Here is a 19369-nt window from a genome sequence, read left to right as displayed (position 1 = left end):
CTGCAGATTCGTGTTTTAGGGTTTCTTCTAACCTTTTATGGTTCATAGCCTTCAACATGGCCGTGTTGTCGATAACTTGGTCCTTCCCATTAAGGCGTATCCATTTTACTGTCTTCATATTCAAGACATGGTTTGTCACTGGGAGCCATGTGTTGAATATGATCAGAGAAAATGGATTGTGTGGGTTGGCGTCTTTGGGAGCGACCAAGTTATCGGACGAAAGGCCATGTTAAAGGTTATGGACCATAAAATGTAAAGAAAACCTAAACACAAACCCTAAACACAAATCCTAAACACAAACCTGCATTCGTACAGGCTGGCCTATTTGGCAACTTTCATTGACAGATATCATCCATACAGCCAGACATGCATTGTTCCTCCACAGTACACGCAAACTTGGAAAACGTGCAATTTGTCATTATTGTCTTTAAGGTTCATGTGCTCAGTCATACACGACAATTGTCAACATAATTAGGTATCACTGGAAAGAGGAAGAGTTCCCCTTTCCTCACAACTAACATTGTTGTTAGAGCACAATGTTAGTTGTGAGGAAAGGGGAACTCTTCCTCTTTCCAATGATACCTAATTATGTTGACAATTCGTACAGGCTGGCCTATTTGGCAACTTTCATTGACAGATATCATCCATACAGCCAGACATGCATTGTTCCTCCACAGTACACGCAAACTTGGAAAAAGTGCAATTTGTCATTATTGTCTTTAAGGTTCATGTGCTCAGTCATACACGACAATTGTCAACATAATTAGGTATCATTGGAAAGAGGAAGAGTTCCCCTTTCCTCACAACTAACATTGTGCTCTTCATAGCTGACAATTAAGAAATGATAGCCCTCCAAAGTTGGATTACCTTTTTTTTTATACGCTCTGTATAAGACCGGAATAGATCATAGATGTGTAAATTCTATCACTTTTCAGTGTTGAGTAATGCGTCGCCATGGTGACCACATTTTTTTCGGTAAATTATCGGTTGGGCTATTACCACTTGGTCTAATCACCAGGTGGGCTAACACCATTCGGGCTAAACCCAATTGGGCTAGAACCACTTCGTCTATTTACCATTTAGTCTAATTTCCACTTGGTCTAATATCCAGTTCGTCTAATGACCAGTTCGGCTAATACCACTTAGTCTAATTCTCAGTTAGTCTAACACCACTTGGTCTAATTTCCATTTTGGCTAATTCTCACTTACTAGTAGTCTAATGCCACTTGGTCTAAATAAGAAACATAACCATAGATTTAAAAAAGGAAGTGTTAACAACCGTTATATATTATGCAACTCTATGATACACACACATGCGAGTGTTTTTATCTTACAGCCATCTTACAGCAACCTAATACACAACTGATCATTGCAGAGTTGAGCGCGGGGAGGGTGCGGGAGGGGGATATCCCCTTCCTACACCAGGGACTTTTTCAAAAATCTGTCTACAAGACTTGTATTTCAGAGCATCCAAAATTGTATATAATTGCGCTTTATAAATTGTTTTCGACGGAACCACAGGCGTAAATATACAGTGCGTCCCAATAAAAAGGAAACCGGAATTGTCAGTTATTTTCCCAGTAAAATAGAACAATTCATGTCATGTAATATATATTATCATAAAGTTTATATCTTCCTCTTTTAATATGACACTTACAGTGTATTCATTGACGAGCAAGGAGAGTTTAAAATTTGAATGTCAAAATCAAGTTGCACAGTATAATATATGGTCATCAAGATTTGAAAGGATGCTGCAACGTTTGTTAACAAAGGGAGGGCTCATTAGCAATTCTTTCACCAGATTTCCCAATGAGAATGAATACGGTTTTAAGTACAAGCTTTCACTTGCGTCCTGACCATGCAGCTAACAACATAGCAAAAAGTTTTCCTAGTAGGAGCCATGAGGGGTAGAGCACAGATGTGCGTGGACAGGCACGGTGGACATGTTGAGCGACCTTAATCATGTGGGACTGTTTCAAGTCGATAAAACACGCAAAAAATGCATCAAATTGCACCATTTACAACATCAAAATGCAAAAAGTTCTCACCGTGGGAGGGGGAATCCCCCCTCCCACACCTCCCCCCTCGCTTGCTTCACTCCTTCGCATCTAACCGCTCCCCCTAAGATCAAATTCTTGCTACACCGGTGATGGGCCCCACTGATTAGTAGGCCTTCACAGTATAATCTCGCACAGGCAGAGCAAGAGCTAAAATACCACGATTTACTCATGCAATGATACACTAATATTTCATTTTCTTACTTAAAAAAAAAAAAGAAAATCCAATATTTTACCAAAAGTGTGCACCATATCGCTGAATTTCAGGTCTGGAAATGCAAAATCTTCCTCGTGTGGGAGGGAGGGGGATACCCCCCTCCCATAATCTCCCCCCGCTCGGTCGCTCCGCTCCCTCGAGATATTTCAAAAAGAAAAAAGGTCTTCATACTTTTAAGGTCTGATTTTCCACCGAAAGTCATCTGACAAGCAAAATAAAAAAAGAAAATATATTTTATATTTCATATTTTTGCTGCCATTTTCCTCCCACTTTACATTTCATGCGAGAGAGTGGGACATTCGATCCCTGTAAAGTGTGTGTGTGGGGGGGGGGGGGGGGGAGGGGCACCAAGCTTTTCTCCCCCCCCCCCCAATTCTCACTTGGTCTACTTGCCACATGGTCTAATAACCAGTTGGTCTAATGACCACTAGGGCTAATCGTCACTTTGTCTAATTCCCATTTAGTCTAATTGCCAGTTGGTCTAATGTATCTTTTTGTCACTATAGGTCTAATTGCACTTGGTCTGATATCAGTTCGTCTCATGTTCAGTTGGTCTAACACCAGTTGGTCTATTGCCAGTTGGTCTTTTCCCATTTGGTCTAATAACCAGATGGTCTTATAACCACTTGGGCTAATTCTCACTTGGTCTAATTTACACTTAGTCTATTTTCATTTAATCTAATAGCCACCTGGTCTAATTGCCAGTTCGTCTAATCATCATTTGGTCTAATTCTCACTTTGGCTAATGACCAGTTGGGCTACCACATATTCTAGACTACTGATTCTAGGTGTCGATTAATATGGTAATTAAGTTGGCTCAAAAACAGATTTATATTTCAAGTTCAATATTGCGTAAAGAGGTGAAATGGTTAATTATCTTTTTCCTTGAAAGGGTCCGGATGAAGAATTGTATTAATTGGGTTTGAATTATTTACTTTTATTCATTCATTTTTTCCAATATTTAGTACTAGGCCCTATAGCAACGGCGTAAATCTGTACTGAGGAGTGGGGGATGATCGGCGATAGTCACCATCACCACAATTACAAGCCCATAACCGGACCGGCGCACCGTGGGGGGGGGGGGGGGGGGGGAGAGAAAAGCTTGGTGCCCCTCCCCCCCACACACACTTTACAGGGATCGAATGTCCCACTCTTTTGCATGAAATGTAAAGTGGGGGGAAAATGGCAGCAAAAATATGAAATATGAAATATCGATTTTCCTTTTTCTTTATTTTGCTTGTCAGATGACTTTCAGTGAAAAATCAGACCTTAAAAGTATAAAGACTTTTTTTCTTTTTGAAATATCTGTGCGAGGGAGCAGAGCGACCGAGCGGAGGGAGATTGTGGGAGGGGGTGTCCCCCCTCCCACACGAGGAAGATTTTGCATTTCCAGACCTGAAATTCAGCGATATGGTGCACACTGTTGGTGAAATAAAAAAAATAAATAAGAAAATGAAATATCAGTATATCATTGAATGAGTAAATCGTGGTATTCTAGCTCTTGCTCTACCTTTGCGAGATTACTGTGAAGGCCTACTAATCAGTGGGGCCCATCACCGGTATAGCAAGAATTTGATCTTAGGGGGAGCGGTTAGATGCAAGGGAGCGAAGCAAGCGAGGGGGGGGGGGGGGGGAGAGGTGTGGGAGGGGGATTCCCCCTCCCACGGTGAGAACTTTTCGCATTTTGATGTTGTAAATGGTGCAATTTGATGCATTTTTTGCGTGTTTTATCGACTTGAAACAGTCCCACATGATTAAGGTCGCTCAACATGTCCACCATGCCTGTCCACGCACATCTGTGCTCTACCCCTCATGGCTCCTACAAGGAAAACTCTTTGCTGTGTTGTTAGCTACATGGTCAGGCACGCAAGTGAAAGCTTGTACTTAAAACCCTATTCATTCTCATTGAGAAATTTGGTGAAAGAATTGCTAATGAGCCCTCCCTTTGTTAACAAACGTTGCAGCATCCTTTCAAATCTTGATGACCATTTATACTGTGCAACTTGATTTTGACATTCAAATTTTAAACTCTCCTTGCTCATCAATGAATACACTTTAAGTGTCATATTAAAAGAGGAAGATATAAACTTTATGATAATATATATTATATGACATGAATTGTTCTATTTTACTGGGAAAATAACTGACAATTCCGGTTTCCTTTTTATTGGGACGCACTGTATATTTACGCATGTGGAATTCCGTCAAAAACAATTCATAAAGCGCAATTATATGCCATTTTGGATGCTCTGAAATACAAGTCTTGTAGACAGATTTTTGAAAAAGTCCCTGGTGTAGGAAGGGGATACCCCCCTCCCGCACCCAGCCCCCGCTCAACTCTGCAATGATCAGTTGTGTATTAGGTTGCTGTAAGATGGAAATGGAAATTAGACCAAGTGACGATTAGCCCACGTGGTAATTAGACTAAGTCGTAATTAGACCAAATGACAATTAGACGAAATGGAAGTTGGACAAAGTGATATGTAGACCAAGTGGTAATAGCCGAAATGGGTGTAGCCCAAATGAACATTAGACCAAGTGGCATGTAGACGAAGTGAATATTAGACCATTTGGAAATTAGACGTAGTGGCAATTAGCCAAAGTGGAAATTAGACCAGGTGGTGTTAGACTAATTGAGAATTAGACTAAGTGGTATTAGCCGAACTGGTCATTAGACGAACTGGATATTAGACCAAGGGAAAATTAGACGAAAGAATAGTAATGGTAAATAGACGAAGTGGTTGTAGCCCACTTGGGTTTAGCCCGACTAGTGTTAGCCCACCTGGTGATTAGATCAAGTGGTAATAGCCCAACCGATAATTTACCTTTCTGACTATGTACTAGGTGTTTCAAAAAACATTTCCCACTTTTGATTCTTGATAATTCATAAAATATATATCAGATAACACTGACATTGATATGAGTGATAGCTGATTACTGTAAAATTTGGTTGAAGGTGGTTTAAATATGAAAGCATAAATCAGTTTCATGAAATCCATGATTAATTTTACGGTTAGGTTCCAGATTTTGCTCAATTTTCAACCCTCTGTTCAAAATCTCACTATGCACAGGGGTCAATGGGTGTGTATGGGAGTGTGTGGTTAACACCCTGACAATGGTCCTGAACAATGGCCAGGGTTTGAATGCTTCATTATTTATTCATGAGAAATTCCACTGTCACAACTAGTCTTTATTCAGCCTCTGGCAGTATCTGTGTAAAGTCAAACACCTGCCGATACTGTCTTTGAGTCGCGACAGTGCTCTCCCTACTTCTGAAAAACGAAATTACAATGAATACCTTCTGTTCTATCGTAAACATGGTGACAGGAAGCAAAGAAAATCAATTAGAGTATACACTTGTGTATATGGAGCCTTAAACAAATCTACTGGTAAACAAATCGTCCCAATGATAAATGCTGCTGACCTCTTTACCAAGAATGATCTCTTTTTATCGAAAAAGCGAAAGTTTGTCAGATTATTTAATTAGTAGACAGTTGTATAAAAATGAGGAACTTAAGATCATTTATGCTTAATTATATCCCAAATTTAGTGATATGTGAAGCAAAATTTGAAAATAATTGCCAGCTGGAATGAAATGTGGTGTTTGCAAGTGCATGGAAACATGTGCTCACTTTTTCCATGTGCATGCATTTTACCCTTTACCGTGCATGAATTCAGACTAGCAGTGCCCAGGGCAATCAACATGAATTATTAATTAAGCATCCATGTGCCAGGGAGCGGGAGACTGACGCCTAGTGAACAGGTGGTTCAGGCATGTCCATTGTTCAGGGCCATTTTCAGCACACACTCACATACACATCATTGGTTTCTGTGTAAAGTTCATTTTTGTACAGAGGGTTAAAATTTGACCAAAATCTGAAACCTTACTTCAAAATCAATCTTAGATTTAATGAAACTGATTTATGCTTTCACATTTAAATTACCTTCAACAAAATTGTACACTATTCAGCTATTACTCATATCAATGACAGTTTTATCGGATGAACAGTTTCAGAATTATTAATGATCAAAAGTGGGAAATGTTTTTTGAAACACCTAGTATCTATGTATTAACAAGATTAAGATTGAATGTAGTGGATGTAAGGTATCAGTAAGCTCGCAATTGACCTACCAGATAGGTGTATGATGACACGCCCCGAGTCCGCCACATAATTCCTTGGTACTTTCACAGGCAGATCATGCTCATAGACGCAGTTGTCATTCTCTAAAGTCATGCATTCAAAGTACAAAATGTTAACAATACCCTTACTATCCATGATTTACACACAAATAACAGAAGTACCAATGTCAGACACATACTGCTAGCCTCAAAGGAAAATAAAGAACAAGCAAAAAACAAACAAACAAACAAACATACCACCAATTACAACATAAAAAATATAGTAAAAGAAAAATGGCGCGGACCCCGCGTAGTGTTGATAAAATAATGGGGCGAAGGAATCTGAATCACACATGAGTAATCAGAGATAAGCACTGTTCTTGAACGTCGCAACATTTTGCCTCCATTTCTAACAGCGGTCGTAGGGAAAGGAAAAAATGCATGTAAAAACCGTAATGCGCTTAACCAAGACATTTTTCTTGTAATCATGATTATATTCATTCAGAATTTCATTGTCTTGTACAGAAAAGTCTGAGGCAAGAAAGGGAGAAATGAAAGGGGTGAGAGTAGTGTTACGCGTTAATCACAAAGCAATAACGTTATGTAAATGAAAAAAAAGTATAATACAATGAAATACATAAGTAAACAAATTTACCAAAACCGTGGGAACAGGCAAGAAAAGTCAGTCAGCGAAAAAAGAAGATATGTTCAATATCTATACTTACCACTTGGACAGAAGTATGCGCTGAATGTGTCCTGTATCTCTTCCCCTTCCGCCTGCAGATGAGAGTTAATCACACGTATTCATATCACAACGACAACATCAAAGACAATCTTCTCTTTGGATATATGGACAGACCGAAATAAACACATAAAAAAGGATAAAGCTAGATCCTACTCCGATAGATATATGTCTTTCTTGTTGCCCCCAACCTCCTACCTTTCCCTTCCCATATTTATGGAACTTAAATCATGAAAGCGACCCATAACTTCTCGATCACTGCCCTGTAATGTGTATACCATCATTAATTATTGTACCTTCCATAAATTAGTTTTTATGAAGAGAGATTGTCCAATTGGCATTAACTATTCTTTCGAATGAATCAGTTCTATCCACTATATTATGTAATTTACAACTCATTGAATTATCAAGGCTTAATTTCTATATCATGATTTGAAATAACGATGGATTATATCGATAGCATAATATAAAATTGAGCATGAAAGTACACTTCATTACGTTCATGAATATTCAATACAGAGCACGCAATGAAGAATCTTTAGATCTCCAAAACATTAATGTCGAGATGTTTCTACGCACGAGATAGAAAGGAAAATGAAAAGAAAATGGAAACACACACGCACACACGCACACACACACACACACACACACACACACACAGGCCACTCAAAAGTCGGCGCGTAGGAGGGTGAGCAGCACTAATAATAAACAAGTGTAATTGTGGGTCAGGTAAGCTAGAAAGATAATGATAATATCATTAAAATCATCCTCCCGGAGCACCAGTTTTCGTCTTGAGAAAATACTTAATAGGTAATCCTACACACTTTCCAGTTCATTCCAAACTTCTTTACCATGTTTACATGGCTTGACATCTTGATTCCACTGAAAAAAAGACAAAGTGAAATAACGTAATAATTTGTTTTAATGCTACGGGAAGTATGAGATAGCAAGCAAGATTTTAGAGATGGATGGATGGATATGTACAGGTGAATAAACGAATCAATAGCGAGGAAGCAAGGCGAAGGACAAGAGCAGAAAAAAGATACAATGAATGCTATTTGAAAAGAAATATTGAGAACATACCTCAACTAGCAGAGTCTTTCTCAATCCGTCACGGAATGTAATGCCATCATTTACTGGTTGCTGTCCACAGACGCTACTCGCTCCTTCAATTACTTCTACAGTAGCTGCATAACATCAAGTAAGAAGAGATCTGGTTTGTATTTCAATCATAGTGAACTTCATCATTCAAAGCTTATGGTCCCTCACTTACATAATGATTCTTTATTTCGCAGTCCTCTTTTATAGAAAGAATTGTTGAATTATACTGGTAGTGACATCTACATTTTTGCTGTTATAAGTTGGAATAATGAATTGAATTCCCCGCCTCTCTTCACCGAATGTTCTTTTCTCGTAAGGAACGGCTTTCAGTAATAATACCCTACACGACCCTTTCCTAAACTACACTGAAAAGGGGAAAACTAAAACACCTTAACCAGAAAGTGCAGACTTTAGTTGATGCGATAACCCACAACATTATGTGAACCATTAATTCATAGCGTTTTCAGAAATGACGTACAGTAAAAGATATTATCTGTTAACATTTTGATACTTCAAGGTGATACTCTGCATTCAAGTTGTTCCAAGTTAAGCTCACTTTCAAGGTCGATCTCTCCTATGGTGAGGGGCTGGATATCGTAGATCACCTGCGCTGGCTCTGAATTTCCACATACGCATGCGCGTTGGACGCTGTCTCCTTCTGTTAAGTTGAATTTATCCGTGGGGACCAGGGCAACTTTGATCTAGAAACACAAAATCTGGAATGCTGACACCACGTAACTACGAGTCCCTTATGATTATATCGTGCACTTGTACTTTCGACTTTTCTGCTTATGTCGCTCAAGAGGTTTGGCGACTGGGTTAGTATGATTATAAAGACGCTTGAATGCGTCAAGTCTCGTTTCATTATCATTCATTCTCATCTCCAGACAGATGATATTAATCGATTATAGGCACTACCAGGATCAGACTTATTTAAGTGTCTACCGTATTTACGTACGTTGGCCTTATTACAATACAAACAAATGAAAAGACATAGGGCCTATATAGAACACATATTTAGACTATAATGACAATAATTCAAGAAAAGCAGCCAAAACTACAACAATAACTCTGTCTTCAAAAAAGCAACAACAACAACAACACACAACTAAACAGGATAGGTATATGTGTTGTACAGCGTGTCCCAGAAAAACAAAACAAAACCGAGTTTCCGTGCAACTTTTTACTATCGAAATCATACATTTTCTTTATGACATATACACGAATGGAAAGATAAACTTTTCTTTTTTCATTTGATGTACAACTTAATGTTCATTGTTCATGCATGACTGAGTTAAAACAACGAGCAGTGGTACTGTCAAACTTTCATTTGCACTCGCAAATTGTGACTTTAAAAGAATTTTCAGACTTTTAACGTTGCTTTGTCGAAAAACAAAGTTCATAACCCAAATATCCATATTTTCTTCTTTCGTATGAGTCCTTATGCGTGTATGAATAACGCATGTCTGAGAAAAATTTGCATGAAAACATGCTTCATATCTACCGATTCTATCGATAGTTCGGAAGCATTTTTCGGTCGGTTACTCCCATGGTGGAGAGGGGTAGGTTGTAGGTCTAGGCTGGTGCAGAGGGGTAGGTTGAAGGTCTAGGAAGGTGGAGAGAGGTAGTTTGGAGGTCTAGTATTAAATTTGTCATGGTTGTATATAGTTATAAGCCCCCAACGTCATTCTAGGAAGACTATTTACGCCAAATATGATTGGGGTGGAAGTTTAAAGCGGACGTGCGTTGGTGAAAGGAAAGAGGCTCGGGATGAAGGGATTACTAGTGTAAAGGAATGAAATGGATAGACTATAGTGGATTAAAGGGGAGGTTTAGATAGAAGAGGTCTATAAAGTGGCAAGTCTTTTTTTTTTTTTTTTTTTTTTAGCCGACATTCATTTTCGGTATATTAAATTCACACATTATAAGTCAATAAAATTAACCCATTTTCATATTTTGATATCATATTCCCCCCTTCTCTAATAGACAGTATGTCATTTCATGTGAATGTTCGATTTCGTGCTTCCAAACTATCATCAGGAACGTAATGTATTTTGCGTGATTCGCCATTGAAATAGAACACAGACACACACACACACACACAAATGCATTTCACACTTAAAGCATCAGACAAAAAGCACCAGTTGTGCGGTGGCTAGGTTAATAAATTGATAGATTGCATAACCGAATTGAGCATTTTGCTACTTACAGGCAGGCAATTCGAAGTCTCGGTTTCATGATAGTAAAAGACATTTATTTTCAGCTCAACTATCTCATATCTGATGACGGAATAAGGAAGGATGTATTCGGCGAAGAAAGGTTTTGTAGCTTTGAGGGAAAAGGGTTCGGAGATGCCAAAGCCAGTTCGTGTAGACACACAGAAGCCGCTGCCCTCCCAAGTAGTGATAGTATCGGGTACCGTTACACTCAGGTCTGCGGTTCCACTCTCCTCGCTATAACAGAGATTCAAACAACAATTGACTCTTAGAGATGATACAACTAACATTGCATAACGGATATAATGACAACAAATCCTTAATTGTCAATCCGAAGATACCTTTCAGAAGGATGTGCTACTTGCTTGTTTCATTCCTATCTGAGGAGATGGCTGGATAGCTCATTGATCCAGCTGCACTAGATGGTCTTCCATTAGGTCCAGTTGGATGTGAGGCGGGAATATTTCACCGGGTTCATGTTCCCTAATCTTTCCGATAATTGAATGAAGCGGGATCTTTATTACCCACGCCGATGTAATCGGCAGGGGGTTATGTAAAGGGTTCCGTATGTTTGTTTGTTTGTTTGTTTTTTTGTTTGTTTGTTTGTTTGTTTGTATGTTTGTTTGTTTGTGTACAAGATAACAAGAGAACGGGTAAACGGATTTGCACGAAATGTTCAGGGAATGTTTGGATAATGACAGGAAAGAATCGATTAGATTTTGGTGATAATCGGTTGACCCTTGCAAATTCTGTGTGACCTTGAAGTTTTGACCCCATGGTATAGTGACCACTCCGAACATTTTCCGTTTCTTTGCGATTTTCCGCTACCATACAAATATGGCGCGCCATTTGATCAATAATGCTGATTAACTGTTCATCGCCGAAAAACACTGTTTATCGGCGATAAACACTGAAAAAACACTGTTTATCGGCGATAAACAGTGTTTATCGAACGAAAACACTGTTTATCAAGTGATAAACAGTGTTTATCGAGAAAAACTATATTTATCGACCAAGTGATAAACAGTGTTTATCGAGGAAAAACTATGTTTATCGATCGACCGATAAACAGAGTTTTTTGTGATAAACACTGTTTATCGACCGCCGATAAACGGTGTTTATCGAGAAAAATTCAGTTTATCAGTTGATAAAGGTGTGATAAACAGAGCTTCATCTTGATAAACAGAGTTTATCGCTCGATAAACAGAGTTTATCGCTCGTATAGGTAATAATTTCTTTTATATTATAAAATGGGCCCTCTCGGACAGTTATCCCCTATTATCCGGGCTCAAACCTTCGTTATCATTAGAAATCATTTATCTAAGGACAATTATAGCTATACCAACCCGGCCAATAGGGGAAGACAGCTTTTTCTACAATTACATATAACTCAATTGTATAAAATATCGATATTTTCATTTATATCACAAAATGGGCCCTTTCGGAGTGTTATCCTCTATTGGCCAGGCTCAAACCTTCGTTATCATTAGAAATCATTAATCTAAGGACAATTATAGCTATATCAACCCATCCAATAGGGGAAGACAGCTTTATCTACAAACATATAACTCAATTACATATAAAATCAATATTTTAATTTATATCACGAAATGGGCCATAACCTAACCCTAACCCTAACCCTAACCCCTAACCCTAATCGCTTGATAAAGTGTTTATCGCCGATAAACAGTGTTGTTGGTCGATCGGCGCGCCATATACAAAAGCGTATCTCCCAAACGATCCGACTTCGCTGCTCAACGCCATTCGTAAGAATTTTGAAATTTACGTTTATTTGAGGAACTGTGTCCTTCTTGATTTATGAAAGTTCGGGGTTCGCTCTCCGTCGTCACAAACTGTCCCGTATTTGGTGATTTTTCAAATTAACATTGATTCTTTTTACCCACGCCGATGAAAATCGGCAGGGGGTTATGTAAAGGGTTCCGTATGTTTGTTTGTTTGTTTGTTTGTTTGTTTGTTTGTTTGTATGTTTGTTTGTTTGTTTGTTTGTTTGTTTGTTTGTTTGTGTACAAGATAACAAGAGAACGGGTAAACGGATTTGCACGAAATGTTCAGGGAATGTTTGGATAATGACAGGAAAGAATCAATTAGATTTTGGTGATAATCGGTTGACCCTTGCAAATTCTGTGTGACCTTGAAGTTTTGACCCCATGGTATAGTGACCATTCCGAAAATTTCCCGTTTCTCACTTTGCGATTTTCCGCTACCATACGAAGACATAAACTCCCCAACGATCCGACTTCGCTGCTCAAATGTTCGTAAGAATTCCGAAATTTACGTTTAGGCCTATTTGAGGGACTATGTCCTTCTAGATTTATGAAAGTTCGTTCTCCGTCATCACAAACTGGCCCGTATTTTGATGATTTTTCAAATTAACATTGATTGTTTTTTTCGTTGGAGGAGCATTTTGCTCGGTCGCAGTCACACTGCACGATATGCGTGCTCAATGTATATGCGTGTGCAAGGCCGCTGAAAATGCATCGCGCTCTACACTGTTGGTGCAAAATTGCACCGGGGACGTTGCGGCGCTCGTTGGTGGCCGAATACTGGTGCAGTAGACATTTGCATTCAACCCTTGCATTGAATAATTCCCGTAGACACTAATCATAGGGGTAATTGCCTAGGGGGTACGTAAATTTTGTTTTTCTTTTTTGCTTTTGTGGATACCATCAAAGATCGTACACTCATACGACCTTTGATATTTGATGATTTTTCAAATTAACATTGATTGTTTTTTTCGTTGGAGGAGCATTTTGCTCGGTCGCAGTCACACTGCACGATATGCGTGCTCAATGTCAATGCGTGTGCAAGGCCGCTGAAAATGCATCGCGCTCTACACTGTTGGTGCAAAATTGCACCGGGGACGTTGCTGCGCTCGTTGGTGGCCGAATACTGGTGCAGTAGACATTTGCATTCAACCCTTGCGTTGAATAATTCCCGTAGACACTATAATCATAGGGGTAATTGCCTAGGGGGTACGTAAATTTTGTTTTTCTTTTTTGCTTTTGTGGATACCATCAAAGATCGTACACTCATACGACCTTTGATATCATCACACTCTCGGCTTGCTATAATCAAAATATCCCGCAAGAAAACGGCGTATTTCTCGATTTTTAGCGCTTTTTCCGCGACCCGTCGCGTAGACAATACTCTTAAAACTGGACTTAATTCGCGCGCGCTTGGAAAAGTTCCGATTCTGCACTTTTGACAGTGGAATTTGGGATTTTCGATGGATTTTTGGAGGAGACTTAAGGACTTTCCTGTACGTGAATGAGTGTTAATACCGTATGTGTAATTATGTGATTTGCGTGTGATGTGACTGTAGAACCAAAGATCGTACACTTCAGTGTACGATCTTTGGTAGAACTCACTGGCTGGTGATAAAGCACACTGGCAATTAAGTGGCCGAATTCTGGTAGATGACCGAATGCACATTATGTTTACCCCGACTTTGTACTTAGGCGTGGGTCTGCCGCCTTTGACGGCCCCTCTCTAGTTTACAAGTTGTGACTCTCTCACACGCGGGACTTCCATCTTATATCCTATCGGATGGACATAGTGTTTTGCCTCTTGCTGGAGGGTACGGTATAATTACACACAAAAGTGCTCAGTTATACCCGGGAATCAAACCCGGGTCCTTTGGATCTTTAGGCAGACGGTCTACTGGTCTGTCAAAGTTAAAGTTCAGATACTCACATGACCGGACTTATTGACACATCTCAAGAAAGGGGCATAAATCGTCACTGTCTAGCAAGATATGATGCCTTCGTACCACTGACATTCTGATAAACCAATTAAGTTGATTGTTCTACTTGCGTTTTGAATGGTTAAACACCCTTCATGCCTTTTAGAGAATCTTGCTTTCCCGTAGTATACATGATAAACGACTTCACAATAAATAACAACAAAACTATTGGTATTGCTTCGAAAACTGTGTCTTCAAATCTACTTGCCGAGAACCCGTTAGATACAAAAATGTTTCTAACAAATATCTTGTGGAAAACGCACAGACATAACAAAAGTTACTTCTAATTTGCGCTTGTGCACTATGTCCTGTATGAAGATGAATATTATAGAACTGGAAAGAAAACAAGTAGAGTAACAAATATACAAGTAAGGAAGCAACTTAGAAGCAAGCAAACAAAGTGAGATAAACCTAATTCGTTGAAGACTCCAAAGCCACGTTTCGGGAAAAAATGTCCGGATCACGGAACCATCAGCTCCGCCAGCAGCTACGGCAGATTTAGCAAACTGTACATTTTCAGCTACTGCAGCTGATGCAAAGGCAGATCTGAAGACTGTGAATTTAAATTTCATAGAAAACAAACAGTTGCTTAACTGGAGAGTCAGAACTTTTGAAGGGAGGACAAATAGGTTATCACACAATTTTGCCTTGTTTTGTTTTTAAAGGTTGACCGGCATATGAATTGTTTGTATTCTAAAAATTGTTGAAAAATGCCCTTCTCATCATCAACTTTTTTTTCTTCTTCTGACCAAAAGTCCGATGGTGTGATATTTCACTTCCAAAATCAAAGCAACTCGATATGAAGCTGTTCCAAAAACTAGCGTTGTGTTACAATATCTTCAGAATATTTTCATGAATATCAACTGATAAAAACACTATGCAGCTAATATTCTGATAATCAAGTTAAGGTAGGTAATCATCTTTCAATATTGAAGCACACTTTTTGATCAGTGCTCTACGCACCTTTTGCGTTACGGACATTCTAACTACATCATTCGATTCAGTGGTAATGCTCTATGCGTTACTTAATTTAGAGGCCTTCGTCTATACTGTTGCATAGTGCTGATGCTCTACAATATTGAAACTAAAGAGAGCATGTCGCCTGCAGAATGATTCAGCATTATTTTCGAATACTATTATTAGAAATTAGAGTAGCATATAGCATGACTTCTGGAAAGGAATACTGGGTGATATCTCTCGTTTGTTGAGGAACATGACTATCTATCATATCGAGAAAAAACCCAACAAACCGACATAGATAAAAAAACAAAAACAAATCCAAGAACAGCTCGTAATGGCTTACAGTATGGCTGATGGCATGGGCTGGTTTCTATTTCCAGATTCGTCAGATACACAAGACCAAGTTGCTGAATGAAAAAAAAAAAAAACACAGATAAATAAAGTGCCGAAAATTGTGATTGGTATATTGGTTGGTAATCACTGCATATACAAAGTTGGCTTATATCATGTTAAGGAGAATGGCATTGTACCAAAAATATAGGACCTACACACATAAAAAGACAATAAATTGTGATTATACAGATAACCCATTTTTGTCTGTAAAAACCATGAAATGTAGCAAATTTGATTTAGAGTGCAATGCTCCGAGAGGTATTATCACACGACTCTCAATAATTATGTTTTTATGTCCATTGTATTCCAGGTAAAAATCATTGACAGTCTGTAGCTGTATAGTTATATTATACATTGTTTGATGCAAGAAGAGGTAGACTTTTGCCCGATTAAGAAAAAAAACAAGTAAACAAACAAACAAACAAACAAACAAACAACTGACAGCAATGACAGTCACTGATTGACTTGACTTACTTGGAGTTCCTTTGTGACATCACTGTACTTAGGCACTAGACCAGAATAAATGGGAAAGAAGTTAAACTGGCGCTTTTTCCGTCTAGCCAAGAGGACAGGTCGAGCAATAAGTGGCTCTTCGATGGGACCACGTGGATCAGGAAGTGGACCAGGATTTTTGTCTGGAGACTGATTTTGGCAAGGACGATTAGGATCATAGCCGTTGCTAAGTTGAAACCGGTTCACGAACCCCTCAACCTGTAAACCAACATCAACATTGACATGATGATCTTATATATATATATATATATATATATATATATATATATAATCAATATATATATATATATATATAATCAATATATATATATATATATATATATATATCACTATAATGTATGATATATATACATATATATCATTATGATTATATTTGATCTATAATTTCGTCAAATACAATATTACATAAGTAGCACATCAACGCACTATATGAAATCATCTGTCGATCCCTTTGTGAAACTTACTTCACAAAACAAAAAGTCGCCAGACATGGATTTTTAGTTAAAGGTAGATTATGAAAGAGCAGACCCTATCATTTTTGGCTCCATGACATTTGCTCTCGCAACAATAATATTGGTACAGCTCTGACTGGTCACTGTACACTGTGATGTGGAATGAGGGATCAGGCCGACAGGCTGATATCTTGTGATATTTGCCCTGTTGTACTCATTATACCGCTCTGCTACCACGGTGAATAAAAGCAACCATCTTTGACGGTAAGTAGTTGCTCGTACAGCGTATAGTTGTGTACTGCATAGTACTGCATGGCCGGGGCCAGGATGCATGTGAATGATGGAGTTGGAGATGGTTAGCGATGAAAAGTGAAGAGCATGAAATGCGTCTGCTTAGGATAACTAAGTGCTGAGTTCAGTTCAGTTCAGTTCAGTTCAAATTCATTTCATATTTCCATTTTCTCAATGATGATGAGATTACAAATTTATTGACAACAAAACAAGAATACAAAATATATACAATCATGTCTTTTGATTGTAGAAGAAAAAGAAAATATACTTGACACAAATGTACATGGTCATATCGTGTGAAAATGTCACTAGTAAGTATAAGAAATATGATGGGGCCTACATAAAAGCTTCAAAGCTTGTAAAACTGTAGGTTGAAGGCTGTGAGTTGAAGGCAATACTAAAATGATACTTAAACGGTTAGCAGCACCGCATGAAACATGAGACCCGGAATCGCTACTCTAACAGCATTCTAGGAATGTTCCAAGAATGGTGATATTATTGTATAACTATTACGAACGAAAACATTTCACAATCTTGGTCACAGAAACTTCGCTCATCTGTACTAGAACCAGCCAGGTTTGATGCAATGAACCCCAAGATGAAAATATGATAGTATTATTGTATTACTTGTATTGGTTCGAAGTGTAAGGTAACATATTGAACAAGGGGTTTAGGGTTGAGCATTAACAGTTTGAAAGGTGAATGTCATCCGTTGTTTTTGGAGCTGGTGCATCAGCCCAAAAGGTTGATGGTTGCTTTGCTCAACCCCAAAGGTTGATGGTTGCTTTGCTCAACATGTTTCTAGACACAAAGCTTAGTTAGTCCCTAACCTTAACACACCAATTGTATGGAAGTAACTCACGGAACTAGACTGAAGTTGGTTGTTTCCGGCCAGAAGGTGAACACTCCTGTCTACAACACTTATGGCACACAGAGAGCCGGGCGTGGCAAACATTTCCAAGCTGGTGTTCTCGCCAGGTCGATTTTCAGATCTCTGGCCATCTTTGAAAGCAATGCCAACCTACTCTTTCACCAAGTGTCGGGGGGGGGGGGGGGGGGAGGGGTCATTAAAAATGAAATACCTGGCATAAGATGTGTAATTATGTCTTTATAAAGATAAAGAATGCATCCGCCGAAATTCCTTTGACTTGTTCATTTAAGAAAATACGTATAAATGTTGCTATCATTGACATCGCTATCATTATCATTGTCCCTCTAGACCAGGGTGTGTGAGCAGTGGTAACAATGAGGAAACTATACCCTGGATAAAGAAGACAACATACCAATAGCATTACTATCATTAGAACTCTCATCATCAGTACTCTCATCATACTCTATTGTTTTCGTCATAAACAAGCAAACGACTACTAGCACTTGACTCACATCCTGCACTTTAAGAGGTGCATTTTTTCTATCAATCAATGAAACAGCTGAAACAGCAGATGATTCCCCTCAACACTGAAAAAAAAATCCGACAACTTTGAGTTATGATTACAATGTCAACACAATGTTTTCTTTAAATGAAATAGGAATCAAAGAATTCAATATTCGTTTCAATATGTGTAATTAGGAGACCGACCTTGTTTTCAAAAGTAGGTTTGCTGATGATTTCAATGCTGTCGGCAACCATTTCAGTCTCATCGAAAATGGTGTAGGCCAAAAGGTCTAATTTAGGAGTCATTGCAGGCAAAAGAACGAAGCTGATGTCGACGACCTTCTTGGTGTCTTTCCTCGGGGTGATTGTGGCATCGAGATCGTGGATGATGTTACCACGCGAGACGGCCTTTAAGCAAAAGACATATTTGACTAACCCAAGCAAAGTTTTTTTTTTTCTCTTATGGTTCTATGTTACAAGCACCAATGAACATTTCAACTGTAACATGTCTTGAAGCAAAGTAATACGACTTGACTCTGAGGCTGAGCTGTAGATGCAATATGAATGACCACCGCATAAAACGCATATATCACTATCGTATTTACTGTTCACAAACCACTGAAACTGCATCCTTTCGCAATTTACTAGCAAAATGTGTGACCTTTCTATAATGTTTCAAGAAAAGAAAAAGTTGTGCAACTGATTAGCAAATTGCCCTACATTAACACTATTATAACTAAGCACCGACTTAATTAGTGTTATAGTAGCCACTGGCCTGGTTTAGTAGCAGCTAGTGTAGCCTGGCTACTACTAAACTGATTAGTTCGGTGCTTATTATGTAGAGAAATTTGGCAATCAATTGAAATAAAAGCATCTCGACACAAGAATGTCACCAATAAAAACAACCACAAAACAAAAATCAAAACAAAACGTAGTACCCGCCGCATGCTAAAAGGATTTGAACCAACACCGACGGTTGGGAGGAAGCTCGGTGATTGAGTGGAACCGTAAGACGCCTGTCCAGTGAATAAGAGGTCGTAGGTTTGAACCCTGCCTGAATGCGTATGCCTATGATTATTATTATCATCATGATCATGGCTACTACGTTACACTGATTAATTTGGAGCTTATGTTAATAACGTCGATGTAGGACATTTTGTTAATGAGTA

The 19369-nt window shown here is 38.7% G+C and overlaps 1 protein-coding gene across 1 annotated transcript in view; it reads right to left on the bottom strand.

The window, feature by feature from the left end:
* LOC139721251 (ovostatin-like) overlaps nucleotides 1–19369 on the bottom strand; it is a 51396-nt gene that overhangs the window by 16157 nt on the left and 15870 nt on the right. Inside the window, exons 11-21 of the mRNA XM_071632573.1 lie at nucleotides 18405–18608; nucleotides 17688–17819; nucleotides 16044–16280; nucleotides 15520–15583; nucleotides 14628–14769; nucleotides 10447–10690; nucleotides 9742–9843; nucleotides 8794–8938; nucleotides 8220–8323; nucleotides 7120–7171; nucleotides 6407–6499 (exon numbers count right to left, since the gene is read on the bottom strand). Of these exons, the coding sequence (XP_071488674.1) occupies nucleotides 6407–6499; nucleotides 7120–7171; nucleotides 8220–8323; nucleotides 8794–8938; nucleotides 9742–9843; nucleotides 10447–10690; nucleotides 14628–14769; nucleotides 15520–15583; nucleotides 16044–16280; nucleotides 17688–17819; nucleotides 18405–18608 (1519 nt within the window). The remainder of the gene's footprint in view (nucleotides 1–6406; nucleotides 6500–7119; nucleotides 7172–8219; nucleotides 8324–8793; nucleotides 8939–9741; nucleotides 9844–10446; nucleotides 10691–14627; nucleotides 14770–15519; nucleotides 15584–16043; nucleotides 16281–17687; nucleotides 17820–18404; nucleotides 18609–19369) is intronic.

This window comes from Diadema antillarum, unplaced genomic scaffold (genome assembly GCF_040938485.1).
Source record: "Diadema antillarum isolate AM-2024a unplaced genomic scaffold, OU_Dant_1.0 scf00000141, whole genome shotgun sequence".
NCBI classification, from domain to species: Eukaryota; Metazoa; Echinodermata; class Echinoidea; order Diadematoida; family Diadematidae; genus Diadema; species Diadema antillarum.
The sequence above is the reverse complement of the archived record's forward strand: the minus strand, read 5'-3'. Positions and strand labels throughout refer to the sequence as shown.